The 18185-nt window shown below is 43.5% G+C and overlaps 2 protein-coding genes across 8 annotated transcripts in view; both read right to left on the bottom strand.

Moving 5' to 3' along the window:
* The window catches only part of UBXN7 (UBX domain protein 7), a 29302-nt gene extending 25999 nt beyond the window's left edge, over positions 1-3303 (bottom strand). The window contains exons 1-2 of one of the 2 annotated variants that reach the window (XM_086754393.1): positions 3183-3260; positions 159-312 (exon numbers count right to left, since the gene is read on the bottom strand). In XM_086754393.1, the coding sequence (XP_086610519.1) occupies positions 159-258 (100 nt within the window). In that variant the 5' untranslated portion in view covers positions 259-312; positions 3183-3260. Of the gene's footprint in view, positions 1-158; positions 313-3182 lie in introns of both variants that reach the window. The other variant, XM_086754394.1, reaches the window with a different exon arrangement.
* A 1036-nt stretch (positions 3304-4339) lies between these two features.
* Positions 4340-13047, bottom strand: RNF168 (ring finger protein 168). 6 transcript variants are annotated; one of them, XM_086754870.1, is made up of 8 exons: positions 12665-13047; positions 12156-12266; positions 11203-11546; positions 10227-10303; positions 8884-9060; positions 8100-8224; positions 7709-7796; positions 4340-7059 (listed from the first exon to the last, which is right to left on the bottom strand). In XM_086754870.1, exons 3-8 carry the CDS (start codon positions 11501-11503, stop codon positions 5995-5997), a joined length of 1833 nt encoding a protein of 610 aa, XP_086610996.1. In that variant the 5' UTR covers positions 11504-11546; positions 12156-12266; positions 12665-13047; the 3' UTR covers positions 4340-5994. The 6 variants fall into 6 exon arrangements, with proteins under 6 accessions (XP_086610996.1, XP_086610998.1, XP_086611000.1 ...); XM_086754872.1 differs by lacking the exon at positions 12156-12266 and adding an exon at positions 11887-12110; XM_086754874.1 differs by lacking the exon at positions 12156-12266 and adding an exon at positions 11962-12110.
* Between the last annotated feature and the right edge of the window lie 5138 nt (positions 13048-18185).

Below are 18185 nucleotides of genomic sequence, written 5' to 3'. Positions count from 1 at the left end.
AAGAAAATTTAAAGCATTATTAAGAAAGTATTTTGATCGGAAGCGCTAGGAACAGCTAATCAGCAAGCTTTCTCTCTCAAAGCATTAATAATTAGAAAGAACAGTTCATTAGTTGCCATTTATCTCTAATGTACAACTATGAAATGAGATAAACATACATATCTCACAGGGGAAGGGAATGCCCACGTACAGGACAGCCAGACTTCTTCCTTTCATCGAGAGAAAACTTAGTTGAAGCCATCTGAAGGGTTTTACCATGGTTTTTCTTTTTTTCTAGAGGTCAGACCTTTTCCTGGTACAATTTTCCAAACACTAGTAGGCATACACAAAAAAAAAAATGAAAATCTGACTTAACATTTTAACAGGGAGAATACTAAATCACCTGCTAGAGTTTCCTACCCACTTGTAACAGATACGTAGAGATGGAAGATACTCCATTTTACAGATTGCACTAAAAGGCAAAAAACAAACCAGCAGAAGCTCAGTTCACACAAGAGAGGAAAAAAAAAAAAAGCCAAGAGAGAGAAAGTAGTACTTGTCTACACAGTTATTTGTATAATGACTAACATTTATTAAAATCTCTCCTAAGCGCAACTAAATTCAGTCTTTTTCTTGCTGCTCAGGATGAAACAGAAGTTCTTAGCATCACTTGTAACTCCTTTCACAGAGGGTCAGCCCCTACATCCAGACTTCTCAAATACAACACCATCAACAGAAGCACTTCCGATGGAAGCTCTCCTGCACCCAACCCTTTAAATGTCTACTTACTACAGCTTCTGTCTCTATAGGTGGTGGACTGTCAAAGATTTTTTTTTCATATGGGAAGGCTGGTAGAGAGAAAGAGTGGCAAAATGCAGCTGAGCCAGTTTGGGAGTAGCTTTTGGATCTGTAGTAATTCCTACTAGATTCACTGCAAGTCACCAAAATGAAGAAAACACTTTCCCCAGCATCAGAACCGCAGATAACATCAGTCTGGGCAAAACACATCTGGGCATTTCTCAAATTTTCTGGAAAGACTCCAGAAACTCTAGTTCGAGCAGAGAATACACTTTGAAACTGTCAAGATACATCAGTTCTAAATGACCTACACTATTACATTAAATCATGGAGAGAACCAACCTGAGTGAGGGCTCTGGTTTTCCAAAACATCAGTCTGCCACAACAAGCGTACTGGGATGGCTGTCAGCTGTATTTTAAGGCCTTAACTAAGGTGAAGAAAGTGCAAAACAAAAACTACTGACAGTTCAAAAAATTATATGACAGCATCAAGTTCACGTTCCTCAAACTAACTGCTCTTTGGCATTGTTCAGGAGCTCATTTCAAGGTCAGCTGTAGCAACTAAAAAACACCTGGATAGTCTGGAATACACACACCACCCTACAACCTCACCATGAAGTCATGCAAAGTCATTTATTTAGAAGAACTAGAAGAAAAACTATATTCAACTCTCTGCTATTTAGAAATACCAACATAGAAAGTGCTTGTATTGACTCTTCATCACTCCTAAGGAAGCTGTCATCATATGAATCTTTACAGTGCTTGTGTTGGCAAACAGAAAACATTAAGTATTTGTTAAGTCTCACAGCAAATCTCAAAGAGATGGAGCTACATTTTCTTAGCAATACTGTTCTGGATGAGAGCGCCAAAGAAACACAATTCTGCCATCTGGATAAAAGAAACACAATCAAGGACTACTTCTCCTCATTCCTCACTGTCACCTAAGCTAGAAACAAACTGCTGGAGAGTATTCATTCAGCCTTTTCCCCACACACAGGAGTGATTTCATACACTTAAAACTCGAAGTTGAAAGCTGCTACCACAAACCACTGAGAGTGTGTGCTCCTGAGCACCTGTCAGATCAGGCCAGTATCAGCAAGACAAGCTCTGTAACAACACACTTTTAGATATAACCTTAAATTGTGTTAAGATGGAAAAACAAAACTTCAAAACTCTACTTTAATAGCGGATGGGTTAAGCCCAGCAGGTTCTTTTTTTCTCCTTTGTGAAAGTGTAAGACAGGTGCTCTTATGCTGAACATAAACCATCTGTATAAGCACAAAACGCTGTTAGGAACAGCAACTAGTATGACCCGCCCTGTTCTGGTTCATTTTTGTATCAAACATCTCAGGGTCTACTGGGAAAGCTAATAGAAGGCACACAGGGGTACATACTACAATGAAAACGTATTTACTGCAGTTCTTTTTATTCAAGAGGGTTTATTCTAAAAGGCTTCTTTAAGGATAGCTGAGCTATCAGTAATTTCCCAGGGTGCCCTCCCGTCATGCTCACAGCCTGCTAAACAGCCTCAGCATCCCTGATCAGGACTCGAGTGCCTCCAAGCCTGAGCAGAGGGATACAACCTGAAATTGAGCTGGTTAGAGTAACCGAACTACAACCAGTTTCACTTTACATCAACTAAAAAGCAAAAAATGTTTTATTAACCACTCCTTCAGTGTTTGATACGCAGTGCCGTAAGCAAGGGAGAACTATAGTGAAGCAGATTAAACACGAAGTGGGTCAAGTGCTGAAAGTACACAAGCTAAAGCAGGCATCGTCACCTGCTACAAACTTCAATTTAAAAACGATTCGCTGTTTTTATTAGCCAACTAAATTCTCAGTCAGTCCACCGAATCTTAAGAGATTTTTTTTTTTTTTTTTTTAAACACGAACTCGGGGGTCAGCTCCTGTCTCTCTTGGCCGTCAGCTTTATTTGCAGGAGCACGACGCGGTTCCCGGGGCAGAGCAGACCGGACGGCCAGGAGGGAGGACACACACCCGCACAACCGAGAGCCGCTAAAACGGAAAGTGATCCCACGAAACACGGAGCAGTGACATCGCGGGTGCCCGGCCCGGGCCTCGGGCACCACCGGCCGCGGCAGGCCGGGCCCCGCAGCGCGCCCGCTGACAGGCCCGGGCGTCGCCAGCGCCTCTCGCCTCCGGGGAGGCCACGGCGGCGGCGAGAGGGCTTCCCGGGAGACGAGGTGAGCGCGCCCGCCGCCGCCGCTCCGCCTCGTCCCGCGCGGCGCCTCACGCCCGGCCTCCCCCCTCCGGCCCGGCCCGGCCCGCCGTGGCGGCCGCCCCCTGACGCGGGGCGGGGGCCGGACGGGAGCCGCCCGTTAAGCACGCAGCGGCGACGGCGGCAGCGACAGCCTCGGCTGGGCCCCGGCTTCCGTGTGCCTCACCCGTGATGGCGGTGAACTGCTGGATTAACCCCTTCAGCGCCGAGGAGGCCGCCGAGCCCCCGTGGGCCGCCATCTTGCAGCTGCCGCACAACAACACGCACGCCGCCGAGCCGCGCGCTCCGCGCAGGCGCGACGCCCGCCCTCGTCCTTCCTCTGCTGGCGGCCGGGCGGGGCGGAACCGGAGTTGCCATGGCAACGCGGCCGGCCCCGCCCTGTCGTCACGACTACCCGGAGAGGCGGGGGTCACTATGGCAACGCGGTCAGCCCCGCCCCGTCACCACCACGGCCCGGAGAGGCGGGAGTTGCCATGGCAGCACGGCTCGTCCCGCCACCTCAGCGGCCTCCGCCGGTTTTCTATCGCCATGGCCGCTGGCAAAGGGCTTCGCCCCTGCATCTCAGCCCCTCCGCTGTCACTAACCACGGGACTGGAGGGCGAAGCAAGGGCTCCGGCAGGCCTCGGCCTTCAGGCGGAAGCGTGTGCAGGGGCCGCAGGTGCTGCAAGGGAGGAGGCAGGACCTGAGGTGGCCAAGAAGCAACTCCAAAGCCAGCGCTGCAGTACTGGAGTATAAGGATGGCCGATCTGAGCAACATACAGCACCTAACCAGGGTCAGAATTTGTAAGATACGCAAGATTTCTTAGATATGAGCACACCGCATCCCAAAACACTGAGATTCAGACTCTTTCCTAAACTTTAGGGTTTCGCAGCAGGCGGCTGCAGGGGTGACCTGTGTGGGAAGGGGCCAGGAATTGCCCTGCACCACTCCAAAACATTTACAACCTGCTCTGAAATCCTAAACAACCCGTTACAACAAAATTACAATAAAACGGAAGAGGAGAGTGAGAACGGGCAGCAGTCAGTGGGAGATGCAATCTGGGAAGGTGGAGCTCCATGCCAGAGCAGGGACCACCCTTCAACCAAGTTAAAAATAAACATCAGACTTCAGAAAGTGACTGTAAAATCAGGCTGAACAGAGACTTAAAAAATGAAGTCTTTCTCCTCATCTGTTTTGAAAACAGTTTACGTCTTGCAGGCCTATAACTGGAAAGGCTGAGTGTCACCAGCATAAAACCAGTATTTCTGTCTTAAAGAACACTTTAATTAATGAAGGATTACACTTAACTGCCTGGATAACACAGAAAACAACCTGCACAAAGGTAAGGATTAACAGAAGCAGATTTATACTGAAGGAAGGCTTCAAGCACAATGGTTGAGGCAGCAAAAGGATAAGTTAATGATTTGCAACTGGTCACCTGCTGTAACTTTCTCTAAAAGCATCTTAGATCATTTATTTATGAGAAATCCACCATTAACAGAGACATACCCACAAATGAAAAAACCAATTCACATTCTTGGCTTGGTGTCCTGTTCATGCTTATAATAAAATGTCAGTTTAGTTTTGTTTTTAACTTAAAACATCAGAAGATATGGCTTTGAAGTATTTTGTTACAAATTTCCCAGAACCAAGTTAAAGCCTATAGATCATCAATAAGGTTCCCAAAAAGTCCACATTTAAAACACTTGCAAACTTTGGCAACTAGCACACACACTTCAGCAAGGTAGATTGGTACTTTGCTCTCTTTCAAACATGTACAGTGGAAAAGTATCTAATTACAAGCAAAGAAAGGCCAAAAGATGGTTTCATAACAGCAATAGCTAAAACAAATCTAGCAAGAATACTTCCTCTGCTGAGCAGCAGCTGGCCAACTCCTTACCAGCCTCAACTTCCTATAGGCCTCAGCTTCCCCACGTCTAAATCGTAGCTCTTTTGAACGATACCTGTTTTAAACCCAACTGGAAGACAGCATTCGGTACCCCCTCTAAAACTGCTGGGGTACAGTTATAGCTAGGCCGGGTAGTTAAGTGAATCTTTAATTATAGCTATATCACTACTGACAACTCCAATTTTCAGTTGCTTTTCCCCATCTTGGTTTAACTTTCTCCATCACAACTGTCTTCTGGACAAACTATTTTTTTTTATATTTTGTGGTTTTAATCAGACTCAAACCAGCTTGAGTATGAAAATTAAATAGCACTAAATATAGGTAATATTATCATACAAGATTAAAGTTGCAGAACACTAGCAATAAGAAAACAAAAGTATCTTTTTCCTAATGACAGTGAGAGTCAGACCTGCAGAAGTTACCTCTATGAACAGAGGTAAATACAAGCCCACAACCCTTCAGAGATGCTACTGGCATCTCTGAAAGATCCTTGGCTTCGGCAGCAGGAGCATGACCTGTTTTTCCTCTCTTTATCTAAGAAAGGGGTCAGTATACGAGAGGGAAAGAGCACATCTGCAAGACTGGCTGTCTGGTTATACTCGTTAACTGCCGTGCGAACAATGCAATTCAACAAACAGCCTAAATCCCAATAACATGCTTCCATATAACAAAACCGTGGCTGCACCAAGTGAAGCTTCAACCTTGCAGTCGGCAGACAACTGGAAACACAAACTCATTTTTTCACTTTTTTCCTCCATGGAATATATATCCTTTCCATAAAAGGCTCCAAATTCTGATTTTAAGATAAGACCATCACTTATTTCTGTTTTTAAACACTAACAGTATTCACATTCAAAATTATGCAAATGGAAGTGCTAGAAAATAAGCTGTAGTCAAGAAAAGACAAATTGAATTTTTTTCAAGTCTGGGGGTGTACGCTATTAAACCTTCTCAGAACACACAGCTTCGTGACCCGAAGTGATCCCCCTCAAAACCAACAACTGTTTACAGGAAGCTTTGCCTAACACAGGAGAAAACATTGCCATGGTTTTAATTCTCATTCTACCACGTGTCTGTGGTTCTGTTGATCTACTCCGCAACAGAGCTTTTAAACATCTGAAGGATTGTCTTTTGCTTATTCTTAGCGAGTGAACAAATATCATTTGGGTCACTGGTATTAACCACACAATTCAAAACTTTTCCTCCCTTCATGCTGGGCAATTTCATTCGGACTGTGGTAGGGGACTGCCAGTTTTCATCGCAAGAACCTCTCCGAGTTTTGCGGTGATTTGTTTCAGCCTGTTTTTTTTGAATCTTGGAGTCTTTTGCCGTCTTAGAACTTCCCTTTCTAGCAGGAGAGTCTTTTACAGGCTGAAGTGGTTTGGTACGAAGAAGGTACTCATCTGGAGAGCCCTTTTGTCGATTAAGTGTCCTTTCCTCCTTGTTTAGCTGTTTTTGTAGCTCCAGAGCCAGAAGTCTGTCCTGCTCCTCTTGCATACGCCTTTCATAAAACTCCTGCTCAAAAGCTTTCTGCATTTGCAAATTAAAATCATTTATCTGCTCCCCTTGGTCCTCTAAACTTCCTGGAAATGTTCTTCTCCTTTTATCAAGCACACACAAGTCAATCACTGCTTCAGATGCTGGCTCCAGCAACTTCCTTTTTGGAGTCTCCTTAGTGTTCTGCAGTCTCTCTGGTTTCTCCTCATCTGAGCATCTAGCCACCCTCACATCACACATTACACTTTCGCTGTCAGACATCACAGAATTTGTTGCTGACTGAATAGGGGTGCAAGTTTCATCAGAGATTTCATGGTTTACGCTTTCTGCATGTGTTAAATTGCCACTGTCTGACTCAGTTCCATCATGATCTCCTTTGGATCCATGAAGACCTGTTCTAGACCATTCTCCTTTTGCAATTCCACCAAGCGCATCTGGAACTTCATCTCCTAGACAATTTGGTCCCGGTGTTTTTTCCTGCTTCACAGCGGTGGTTTCCCCTGAAGCTGAGGCACTGAAATAGTTCATGCATGATTCCAGAAACAAATCCTTAGCACTGGCATCTTTAACCACACCGGTCAGCTGTGGAGACAGTGTTGGCATTTCCTCTTGCTCATCTTGCCACACGGAACTGCTGCCTTCATTGCTATTAGTCTCCTGAAGAAAAGGGAGAGACCACCAATAAAATAAATTTATCAAAAGCCAACAGGTATGAATCAAATGTAAATCTCACTTCTCCCAGCTGCACTTCTCATAACTACTCCGGGATACTAACTTGGACTCTTCTCTTTTAAAAAAAACATTAAATTGTTTAATAATAATGAAAATATTTGAAACAACCTACAGAAGCCTAGCTAAAGGACACAACTGCAGCATTCTCCTTTTAACTTCAAAACAACTGTTCAAGGTATTAGCCTGCTCATCTTCTTCTGAAGCCTAACAGGAAAGATCAGACTGACACGACACATGGAACGCTGAAAATCAGGGCGCAACCTCCTCCAGTGAGCTCCAAAACCGTTGTTTTAGTTTTACACACTATCGGCTGCAACCCAGCGCTCGCTGAAGACATTTAGGTGCAAGGTAACTACCAAAGTAAGCTGTAGGTGTGCATCTGTGGACTGTCAAGCACTGTTTCTTCCCTTTCAACTTTGGGGAATCACGAACACCAAAGATAGTTCAAGAAGGGCGAGATAAACCGCCCAGTGCCGATGCACAACGGGAATATAGGATTGGCAATCCTGTAGACAAGGGGAAAATAACCCATCATTACCAACACTGAGATTTATTAAAAAATTACTCTGGTTACCACAGAGTCAGAGTCACTCCTTTCTCCTTCTGTTCTTCTAGAGAATGATGCTGATCCCAACGTATGATGAAGCTTCGGAGACAGATACCTTAAAGAGTAAGGAAAAAAAATACATCCTTTAAACTTTTTTTTTAATTGAATTGTCAGTCTTTTGCACTAATCAAGATCCGTAGGTTAATTTCGACAAAGAGAAACAACAAGAGAAACACAAGTGTTTCCCTTCTCCTCCATATCACCCTATGAGGAGAAGTTTTAACACTCAACAGTTTACATTCGCTTCAAATTATCCAGAGAAGTTGGACTACAGGATTCCAAGGAAGCAAATAGAGCAGAGGGACACTATACCAAGAAACAGACCAATAATTAAAGAAGAAAAACTTGAATTACTTACTTCTGGATGTCTCCAGAGTTGTTTGGTTTGTTCTTCATCTTGCACAGATTAGCTGGGGATGTTTCAGATGAGAGACTGCCTGCTGGTGAAAGACTGCTCAGCACGTGTCCTTTGGAACAGTCATTCTTCGATGACAAGTGAAAATAGCATTATAGAAAACAAAACACAACACAAACGGGAGAAAAACCAGAGAACTACTTTGCTTCTGTAGCAGAATTAGTTCCTTTTGTCAAAAGAATTCTAGAACTGTAAGTAATGCATAGACACGGAATAAGCAACATGCTCCATACACTTTCCTGGATCTGGCATTAAGAGACAAGACGTTTTGCTCAAGTAAGTACAGTTTCAAAAACCAACCAACCAACCAAAACTCCAAAACAAATTAACAAAATAAACACAACAAAAAACCCCAAAACATAATATATTTTTTTTTTCAGTACAGGTTACAAATTTATATTTCTTCCAAAGAAGTATTCTTAAAATCATGTGGAAAATGAAGTATTCAGAAGCAAACTAACGTTTTAAAATGTTGTGCAACTAAAATATCCAGCATGCATCTCAAGTTCATAGTATACAGGCAGAAGTATTTGGGGTATTTCACCCTCCTACTGGTTCTTCAAAAAATAATAGTCAATCAAGGATCTAAAGTACTGGAGGCTAATAACAGCTTCCAACTACAATTAAAATAAATTTAAATTATTCAACATTTTAACTTTCCTCTGAAAAGTCCAAGATGCTTGCCCTATATCAACATTTTCTATTGCCCCTCTTGATCTTAACTCACCAGACTGTTACTCAGCTGCCAGGCCAACTCCTCATCTTGCTTCAGCTGTTTCTCCATCTCCCTCCGTCTCTCCTCTGCCAATCTCTTTTCCTCCTCCTCTTCTGCTAGAAGCCGTTGGATGTATTCCTCACTTGCCTTGTTCTCCTCTTGTTCATGTGCTCGCCTTTCTGCCTCCACCTAAAAAAAAGATTTTTTTTAAAGGTTACTATTGTAGGACCACACTTCACAGCAGAATCTCTTGGATGACGATTCTTAAATGTGAACGATCCACTATTCACAAAGACACTGCACACTTCAAAGTCAGCACTTAATTACACACAACCGCCCAAAGACGTAAGAATCAAACTGATACTGTGTGTAGAGTCTTCAGTTTTATAACAGCGACGTAGCTTGCGGTTTCTGTAAGACTACACCACTAACCATGCTAGCGCACAAGGTTAAAATTCATTCACTCATCTTTGAAAATGTTAGTAGCAAAAACTAAGATATCCAAATACACGGATCACAGAGAAACACAAGATTCATTGTAAGGCTGGACGACAGGTAGACCACAGCGTTTGCTCAATCTCCAACTATAATTCCTACTACTACCGTGTCTGAATTGGAGGAAGAAGGATCCTTTTGATTCTCAGACAAACATTAAGATTTCTGAAAAATATTTTCTAATTTTCAAATGAACACAGATAACACAGGGAGTGAGCAATAGGAAAGGAAATGCTGCATGTTCATTACCCAAGTTAAATCTAATTGTGGTATGTTACTTAGGGAGGGAAATCCAGAAGGCAAGTACAAGACCAAAGCCAAAACAATTTAAAATTTTTGTATTTGCTAGTCCAAAATACTTTATGTGCACCTGAGGATGCACATAAAGGCATTTGAGTATATGTGGGCAGGGATGCAGACAGTGAAAAGTGACACTCCAACCCTGAAATAACTCTTCTGCAGAGTTTTGGGAAACGCAAGGCATTAACCAAGAGACCTGCCTGGACATTCTGCTGTGTCTGCACCCCTGCGCGCTTCCTAGCCTGCAAAGCACACCTACTTCAGGGACAAGACAGCATATGTTACTGGACTGACTGAAAGCGTGAGATAGGAGATAGACATCAATCAGCACAAGAAAACTTGAGAAATGTTGCCTTATGTCAAACATAAGGAAGTCTCTCCTCTTCCACAAAGGATAAAAAACTAATGTGTGCTTCAGGAATGAATAGTGTGCTCTTGCAGCAGCAAGAACCTTTTATGTATCTTTCTTTTTCATTCAGCATGATTACAGCTGTTTGTGGAAACAATTAAAGTAACTACATACAAAGCATTTATGCTTTTAACTATATTTTTAGACTTACCTTGCTAATCTCTGCTTCGTATTCCTGCCTCAGTTCCCCAGGCTTGCTCAGCCGGTGTTGCGGATGGGGGACACAGACTAAATGAGAGGAAGGAAAAAAAAAAAAAGAAGTGAGGAACAAAGCAAGATCATGACAGTCAACAACGAAAGATTTTAACAAAAGCTCACTTCCATACCCTGTCACAGGAATGATTTCACTTAAATCAAGAGCTATGGAAAAAACCACTTTGTGTTACCAAGGAACAAAATAAAAAAGCACTGTTACAGAGCGGCAAGAACAGCCAGCGTTTTCCAAGCACTGTAGATAAAGCAAACACGAATGCTGAGTATAACTTAAGCCTTTCGCTTTTTCTGGTTAAAAAGACTTCATAATACTGCAAGTGGAACAACATGTCATAGAGCTAACCTACCAATTAGCCCCCCTCAACGGAGCTTACAACATAATAAAACCCAAAATCCTTCTTCAAAGAGTTAATCAGATTTCACTCCCTCTTCTCTGACACCACAATTTTAGGCTCAGAGAATCCTGCATAGACTGCAGCCCTGGAATTTCTAACCGAACTAATTAATAACATTTAAGAGTTGAAAAACTTTTAACCATTTCACTTACTTGACACTGAAAAACACACACATGCAAATACTCCACTGACATTTTACAGCTGAAGGCATACCAGTAATTAATTACTGCCTTTGCCAGGCTAGGCAGCCATATACCAATGCTTTGTGCAAAACATTAACACCTATCCACTTCAACCATCAGACAGTGTAACTCACCCTCTACACTACAAACAAAAATGCACAGACAGCCACTGCTTTGCTTCACAAGCTGCTCTCACAGGCGAGCTCTGACACGGCGTTTTCTAGCAGTAACGCTGTCTGCCTACGCACAGGTTCTTATTTCACAACATCCAAAGTCCACCAACAGTAATTACTTTGGTAAAGCAGAGATATCCCAGGACAAGTAACGTTTAACTTACCTTCCTCTTCCAAATCCTGTCCGTTAATTCTACGCTCGCACTCCTTCGGGTAATTCTTCTGAATCTTTTCCCACAGTTCCCAGTTGACAAGAGTATTTCTGCGGGCATTGTATCGTGCCCAAGAAGAGACTCGACGCCGACAAAAAGGACAACAAAGGCTGGCCTTTTCAACAGTCAGCTGGAAACAAGAATTACAGAGGGTATGGTTGCATGGCAGCGTCACCGGCTCCACAAAGATCTCCATGCAAATCTGGCAGAGGCAGTCAGACAAGGAAAGTGGAGCCTTCGATTTCTTCGACATACTGACTTAAAGTAGAGGAACGAGACTAGTACAACGACAAGACCTGAAAGAAAAGAGAAATATATATTTTTACTTCCCATAATTAATATAAAATAAAATAGAAAATGCTCAGTTTTACAGCTACTTTATGAAAACATTAGTGGATTTAGGAAGTCTGCTTCAGTAGTTACTTTTGCTCACGATCCGAGAGATTCTCAGCTTACAGAGGAAGATGCAGGTTTTTCAGAAGTCATGCAGAAACTCTAACAGGTTTTCCTACCGCAGTTTCCTGTCAGTTTTAACAGGATAGCTTCAGGAACAGCAAGGAGGTGGTAAGGAGAGGGGAGAAAGAAGCGGAGAGTTCTTCCAGCATTGACTCTGGATTAGTGATGAGTTATGCTCACATCTGGTGGATATGTTACCACAGTTATCTTAACCTTCCACTCAGTCAATTCAGTAGAAGTCAATTCAGATTTAACCTTCCATTCAATTTTTCAGCAGGTGTGTGTCCTTCAAAAGCCACTTCAGGTATAGACTTGGTTCCACCCTGTTCTGAAGGTGAAATATCACATCCCTGTGCATCAGAGGAGGAGCTTCTTCCTTGTTCATTCATTTGCTTAAGCTGAGACTAAAAAGTCAAAATACTTTTTGTTAATATAAGCAAAGAACTAACCAATGCACTCAACACTTCAGTATCTTCTTGTACAGCTTAAAATGGTGGAGATCATCCAGCCTTTCTACCACCAACCCTCCTGACAGGATTTCTCCACTTGGCCCAGAAATACTGTGGAACATAAAACACACACACAGGAAAAAAAAAAAGGATCAAAATACTGGTTTTTAAATTACAGGGACTTAGGAAAATTCTTACAAGCTTCTCAAACACAGCCACCCTCACAGAGACAGAAGGTCCTTCTGAGAGAAAGGCTGCATTTCAGTCACACAGGAACTCGACATGGAGACAAATACACTTTAAGTTGGGTTTTATTGTTTCTGCTCTTCCTTTGTGGGTAAAACAAATCCTTTAATTTAAAAAAAAAACAAAACCACACACACACACAAAAAAAAAAAAAGCATGGAAACACTCAGTTTTGCAGGCGGTTTGCTGAAAAGACCTAGTAAGTCCATGTACACCTGCTCTGGACGAATTTCAATTTGTTTATCGATCGAAATAACGCTTACCAAGCCCCCAAGGTGCGGACACCCCGAGAAGGAGCGGGCAGGACGGGGGGGCAGCCCCAGATACCACCGCCGGGGCCCGGCACGGCGGGACGCCGCTAAGGGCGCGCCTGGCGGGAAGAGGCCGAGCCTGGCGCGAAGAAGCTGGGCCCGGCAGCCGCCCCTCGCCCCCGCCTCAGCCCCGCGACCCCCGGCCCCGGAGCGGTCAAAGCAAGAAGTCTGCACCCACCGAGCAGCAGCTCCGCGGCGGGGGCGCGGCGGCCCTCAGGCCCGGCGGCAGGCACGGCCCCGGCCTCCCGTAATGGCCGCCGCCGAGGCGCTCCCCGGCCGCCCCGCCTCGGCCTTCTCCCGCGGCCCGGCCTCTCGCTCCTCCTCCTCCTCCTCCTCCTCCTCCTCCTCCGAGGCGAACCCGCCTGGAAACAGAGATCGAGAGGCGTCAGGCGGGGAAAGGCGGGCCCGCCCCGGGGCTAACGGCTCTGCTCCGCCTCAGCCAGCCCTCCGGAGCCTGCGGCGGGCCCGAGGTCGCGCGTCCGCTTCCCCGCGGTGCTGCAGTTGTATTGCCCCAACAGTATTTCAGCCATAAATAATTACCGGTGGATCTTGCCGAAAGGAGCCTGACTAAAGCCTGTTTCCTCGGGTGTGCAAAAAGCAAGAGCTGCTGCAGGAACTCGTGATCAGCAGATGGGAAGACTATAAATACGTGTGTTAACAGAGCCTAGCCTGGGTGCTAAAAATGTGAATCTTCTGGCATTATTTGCCAGTAATCGCAGTGAAATGTTTGGTTTTGTTTTGGTTTTTTTTTTCCTTCACTTACTGTGGGACAGTTACACAAACAGGCTTGATGTCCGTGGGATCTTGGAAGCAGCATGGCTGTTTTTAAACCACATAAATATTTCATAGACTGTGGTTCTTTTTTTTTTTTAAAGAAACAGCTATCAAAGGAAACATACATTTCCTCCTATTGCCCATTTCTGCAGTAAATCGCAATCTCGCCCGGGAAAGGTAAATACATCAGTTCGGGTTGTACGGCCTCGTGTTGGAGTGCGCCCACAGTCACACCAGTGTCACCTGCGCGTGCAGGACAAGGGCTGACCCATCCCTCCCTTGTGCTCACCTCTCCTCCGGCCCCCGCGTCCAAGGGGCATCCTGGCTCATCTCCTTCTCCAGCATCTCGGCCTGCAGCTCAAACTTCTGCGCCAGTTTCTGCAAGCTGGAGTCCAGCTCTGTGAACCGAGCCTCTACGGTTTGCAGCTTGGTTTCTACTCTGAGGGATGGAAAACAAGGGCATTTCATAAGGACTTGGGCATCAACTGGCGGTGCTTTCTGCCATACAGTGGGTTACACTTACATTGCAATGTGAACGGCTCCAGACCCCATTCGTTGGCTCCTCCCAAGCTGTATGAGAACATTCACCACTAGAAATGACATTTTTTTGACATGGCCCAGGTCTTTTTGGCCTTTCCATGGTGCAGAGGTCTTATAACTTGTAAGTACAGATGCAAGATTTGTATTTAGACATGTCTGCAGGTCTCAACCCTTTGCATTAACATTAGTGGTGCAGTCTTTTTCTCTAATACATTTTGAGCTGATTTAGACTTTTACTTGTAGTGTCACAACCTTTAGAACCATTTTCATCTGACATCAAACAGAACTTCTCATTCCTCCCCAGATTCAAAATGATGCAAATAATAAACAAGGCACCCGCAGTGTTTCTATTCTCTGGTCAGCCTGTCCTGCTGTGGTTTTCCTTTTTCTAGGACTGTCCTTCCACAGAACAACTGTGTGATAAGAACTGCTTAGTAAAACATCAGTAAGAAAAGTGCTTCATAGCTGGTATTTATTAGCTGCTTTTTCATTACTTAGGATCTGCTGTGGTTTTCCTTATTTAAAAAAAAAAAAAAAAGGAAAAAAAAGTGCATCTTTGTAGTCTCTTAAATAAAATCCTAAATATGTTTTTTGAAGGTTGAGCTACTCTACACCACTTTTGCTTAAGAAAACTGCATGGCTTAAAAGACCTTGCTGTGTCTAGGGACAAAGTATGAGGGGAATGCAAGTATTTATGCTTTGTACCTGGTTGCTGCTTTTTACTCAAGGAGCAGGGTACCCTAGGCTTCTATCCTTTTGGGAGTGGTTTTCATAAAAACAGTTTTCTCTAAATTTACCTCAGTTAGCTGATTTACATCAAGGTGTGTTCTTGAGAATCCTGAGGATCTCAAAGCTATCAAAATATGAATCATTCAAAGTTCCTTCCTAAATACTGAACAAATACCTTGGTACTATGTACCTAAGAAGTGATTTAGTAGCAGAGCATCAGCTACTCCTCATATGTTTTTCTGATTTTTCTTTGCATTTTACTGGCAGAACTTCGGGCTGTGTCAGTTGAATGAAAACTATGCCATTGTTAAATTTTATTACGGGCAAGACCCTACATTTTTTCCTTTAGTCCCTCTTTCTTCATCCCCAGTTTGCTCCACTGCTTCTGTTACTATCATCATTGTATTGTTCCAAAGTTTAGGGAAGCGTACTCTGAATTGTGACCTTCCTGTGTTAAACACTGTATTAAGGTCTTTACTTTGTTTATTGTGGCTCTATTTCATTTATCTTTGGCTGGACTTTTTTATAAGGACAAAATATACAGTAGCTTTCAAGTGATGACATTAAAAAAAAAAAAAGCATCTCCCCCAAACAAAAAAAAAACCAGAGGTTAATTTTAGATTGTATATATAAACAGCAAATTTAATAATTTACGAATAGTTTTCCTTTCTTTCGCACATACTCCACAGTATTTTAAAGCCTGTCAGTTGCAAGAAAAGGACCAAGAACACCATTGCTTCACTAACAGTAGCTCCCTCTCTACCTGCCTTCCTCTTCTCCTGCTTCGGGTATTGTCTGCAGTTGGCCTGCATGAGGAGAAAATAAAAAGGCATCTACAGTGGCATATTTTTCTAAGTCTCCCTGACCTTAGTTCATTATCTGTGTGGCAGCTTCTGCAGATCCTTGTCTAACAATTTTCTGTTGTTTCCTGAGGCTAGGAGACTTCCTTTGCAATCTTTTGAAAGCTTCTTACATCCTGATCTTAATTTGGGAGGTCTTCTCTTGCTTCAGCAAGATTTTTATTTCTCAGAGCCTCCTGTCTCCTGCTGAGTCACAGGAGAGATTTTGAAACTGGGCATAGTTGTTACTGGGTGTTGGATTTCAACTAATTATCATCCCTCATATTGCACATCATTCCTGGACTGATTTTTTTTTTGGGGGGAGGAGGTTCCCCCATTTAAATGTATGTATGTGTGTAGGCTTGCCATGAGAATTTTAGGACTAAAATAGAATTTTAACTGGAAAATTGAGCTTGTGTGATGTGGAGATGTTAATAAGAACTGGAAGAGTTGATGTGTCATGACTGGCTCAAGTCTGTCAACACAGAGAGAGCAAGTGTGTAAGCTGAGGTGAGGTGGGTCCATATTTGTTGTGAATAAGTTTCAGGTCCACTTCACACCTATAGCTGCATAAGCAGAGAACAACAATCTAATATGATAACACCATGTGGTAGCACAGAAACTCCAATAGTAGCAGTTTTAGCAATAACATAGTGCAAGCACTCTTTTAAAGAGAGGGGGGAATTGCCAGAAAATGAGTATATTCTTCAAGGTTTGCTGAGTGGATAATGAGCGCTGTCCTGCGGGAAATACTTGCCTGGGAATCGCTCCCTGTTCGCAGCTTTTTATCGAGGTAAATAAGCTTTCTAATGGCCCATTCTTGCGAGCCTTCTCTTCTACAAATAATACTAAAGTTATCAAAGATCTCATCATTAACGCTGCTGTCAGTGCTGTGGTTGTTTTTCAGGAGCCTTTTGTCTAATGCTTTATATTTGATCCGTTTTGTCTTCCCAGCACTTTTTTGAGATGGGGCATATTGCCTGTCTGTAAATTACTCTTGTGCATTTTTAAGCATCTGTAGCAAACATTTCAGCATTTGCCAGTTTTGGCTCTAAAAATGTCTGTGCGGTTACACCGTGGTACGATCAATTCTCCATAACTAATCTTCTGCAGCTTTGTGTAAATTCTAATAGGTGCTGCTGTCTCCTGATCCAAGTTCTGAATGAAATGAGGATGAATGGATTAAACCTTCTGCTTTAATTTCAGTCGCAAACTCTAAATGCTTTCTCTGTTAATGTAAGTGAAGTTAGCACTGAGTTGGTGACCTCTAATGTCTGTCTAGCGTACGCACAAACCACATCCCCATTCTTTACCAGGAAGCTTTTGAAGTTTTCTCTCCTTGTGAGGATATAGAAGACACTCGCAAGATTTGCAGTAAGAGATCTAGCACTCCTGCTTTTCTGAAAGTGTGACTGTATGCGTAACCTTATTTCCGCTATTCAGGCATTTACAGAAAATGAGATTTTTCATTACTTTAGAGCTGTCACATGGGTTTAATTTTCCAGGCCGAAGCAGAGCCCCCACGCTTCTCCACAGCTCTTCCTGTGCACTCACTTCATGGTACCAGTTAGATGCACACTTCTTCTATCGGTTTCCCACAGACTTAATTTTCACTTTTTCTTTCAGGAGTGGTTCCCATGTTTTTGTTTCTCTCTCTGGTCAGGTCTCTAATTTTTTTTTTTTCTCCAGTTACCGTTGTGTGAATCAGAGTCATAAAAGCCATTGATGAACAATGTTAGTATCTTGACCAGAGGAGCAGTTTCTTACCAAGCCTACCAGCTAGTGTTAGTCTATAATAATGAATTTCGTAAACAGAAGTACTGCATTCCATCAGCTGTAATACTCTCCATACACAGTAACCATTTTTACTACAGGTAAACCAGAGTTACATATATGACACCTAAGTTGGCTGATAAATTTCTTGGTTGATACCATTTGCACAGTACCTTTAAATGTAGTGTATGAAAATCCATATGTGAAAAACCACCGAGAGGGAACACTGTTTCACCTGTCTCTAACTGTGGAGAATTTCACATCCTTTTCCAGCTCTTTTTCCTGAAGAGCTGTGCTCATGGCTTGTATTTGATCTTGTGATTGTTGTCTGCCCAGCTGGTTAGAGACACCATCTACCAGCAACGGTGCTGTCGCACTGCAGCTGAACGTGTGGACTGGTGCCAGCAGGGGCAGCTTGGGCCAGATTATTTTACACGAAGCCAATGAGCCTGTCAGTCAAGCGTTCCTCTTCTGAGTACACGCTTTGAAAATGGAAGGTGAATCAGCGTCACCTACATCCCAATTCCTCAGCAACACTGACTTTCTTTTTTTAAACTTATAAGAAAGGTCCATTCCCGAGGTTTTTTTTTTTGTTAGTGATAACCATTTACTTCCTATCTTTGAACCCACCAAACTCTGAGGCATTTTCCCCACATTCAGAAGTTCATCCCAAATCTCCCATTTACAACAGGACTGGAGCAGAGCGCAAACCTGAATTTCCCGTTACCCATAATCGCCCAGCAGCGCCTCATGCAGTGACAGGCCTTTGCTTATGGAGCAGTTGCGCAAATCCGGCAGCAAACTGCCAGGACTAGCAG

The sequence above is a fragment of the Chlamydotis macqueenii genome, chromosome 9 (genome assembly GCF_036417535.1).
Source record: "Chlamydotis macqueenii isolate bChlMac1 chromosome 9, bChlMac1.mat, whole genome shotgun sequence".
Classification (NCBI taxonomy): Eukaryota; Metazoa; Chordata; class Aves; order Otidiformes; family Otididae; genus Chlamydotis; species Chlamydotis macqueenii.
The sequence above is the reverse complement of the archived record's forward strand: the minus strand, read 5'-3'. Positions and strand labels throughout refer to the sequence as shown.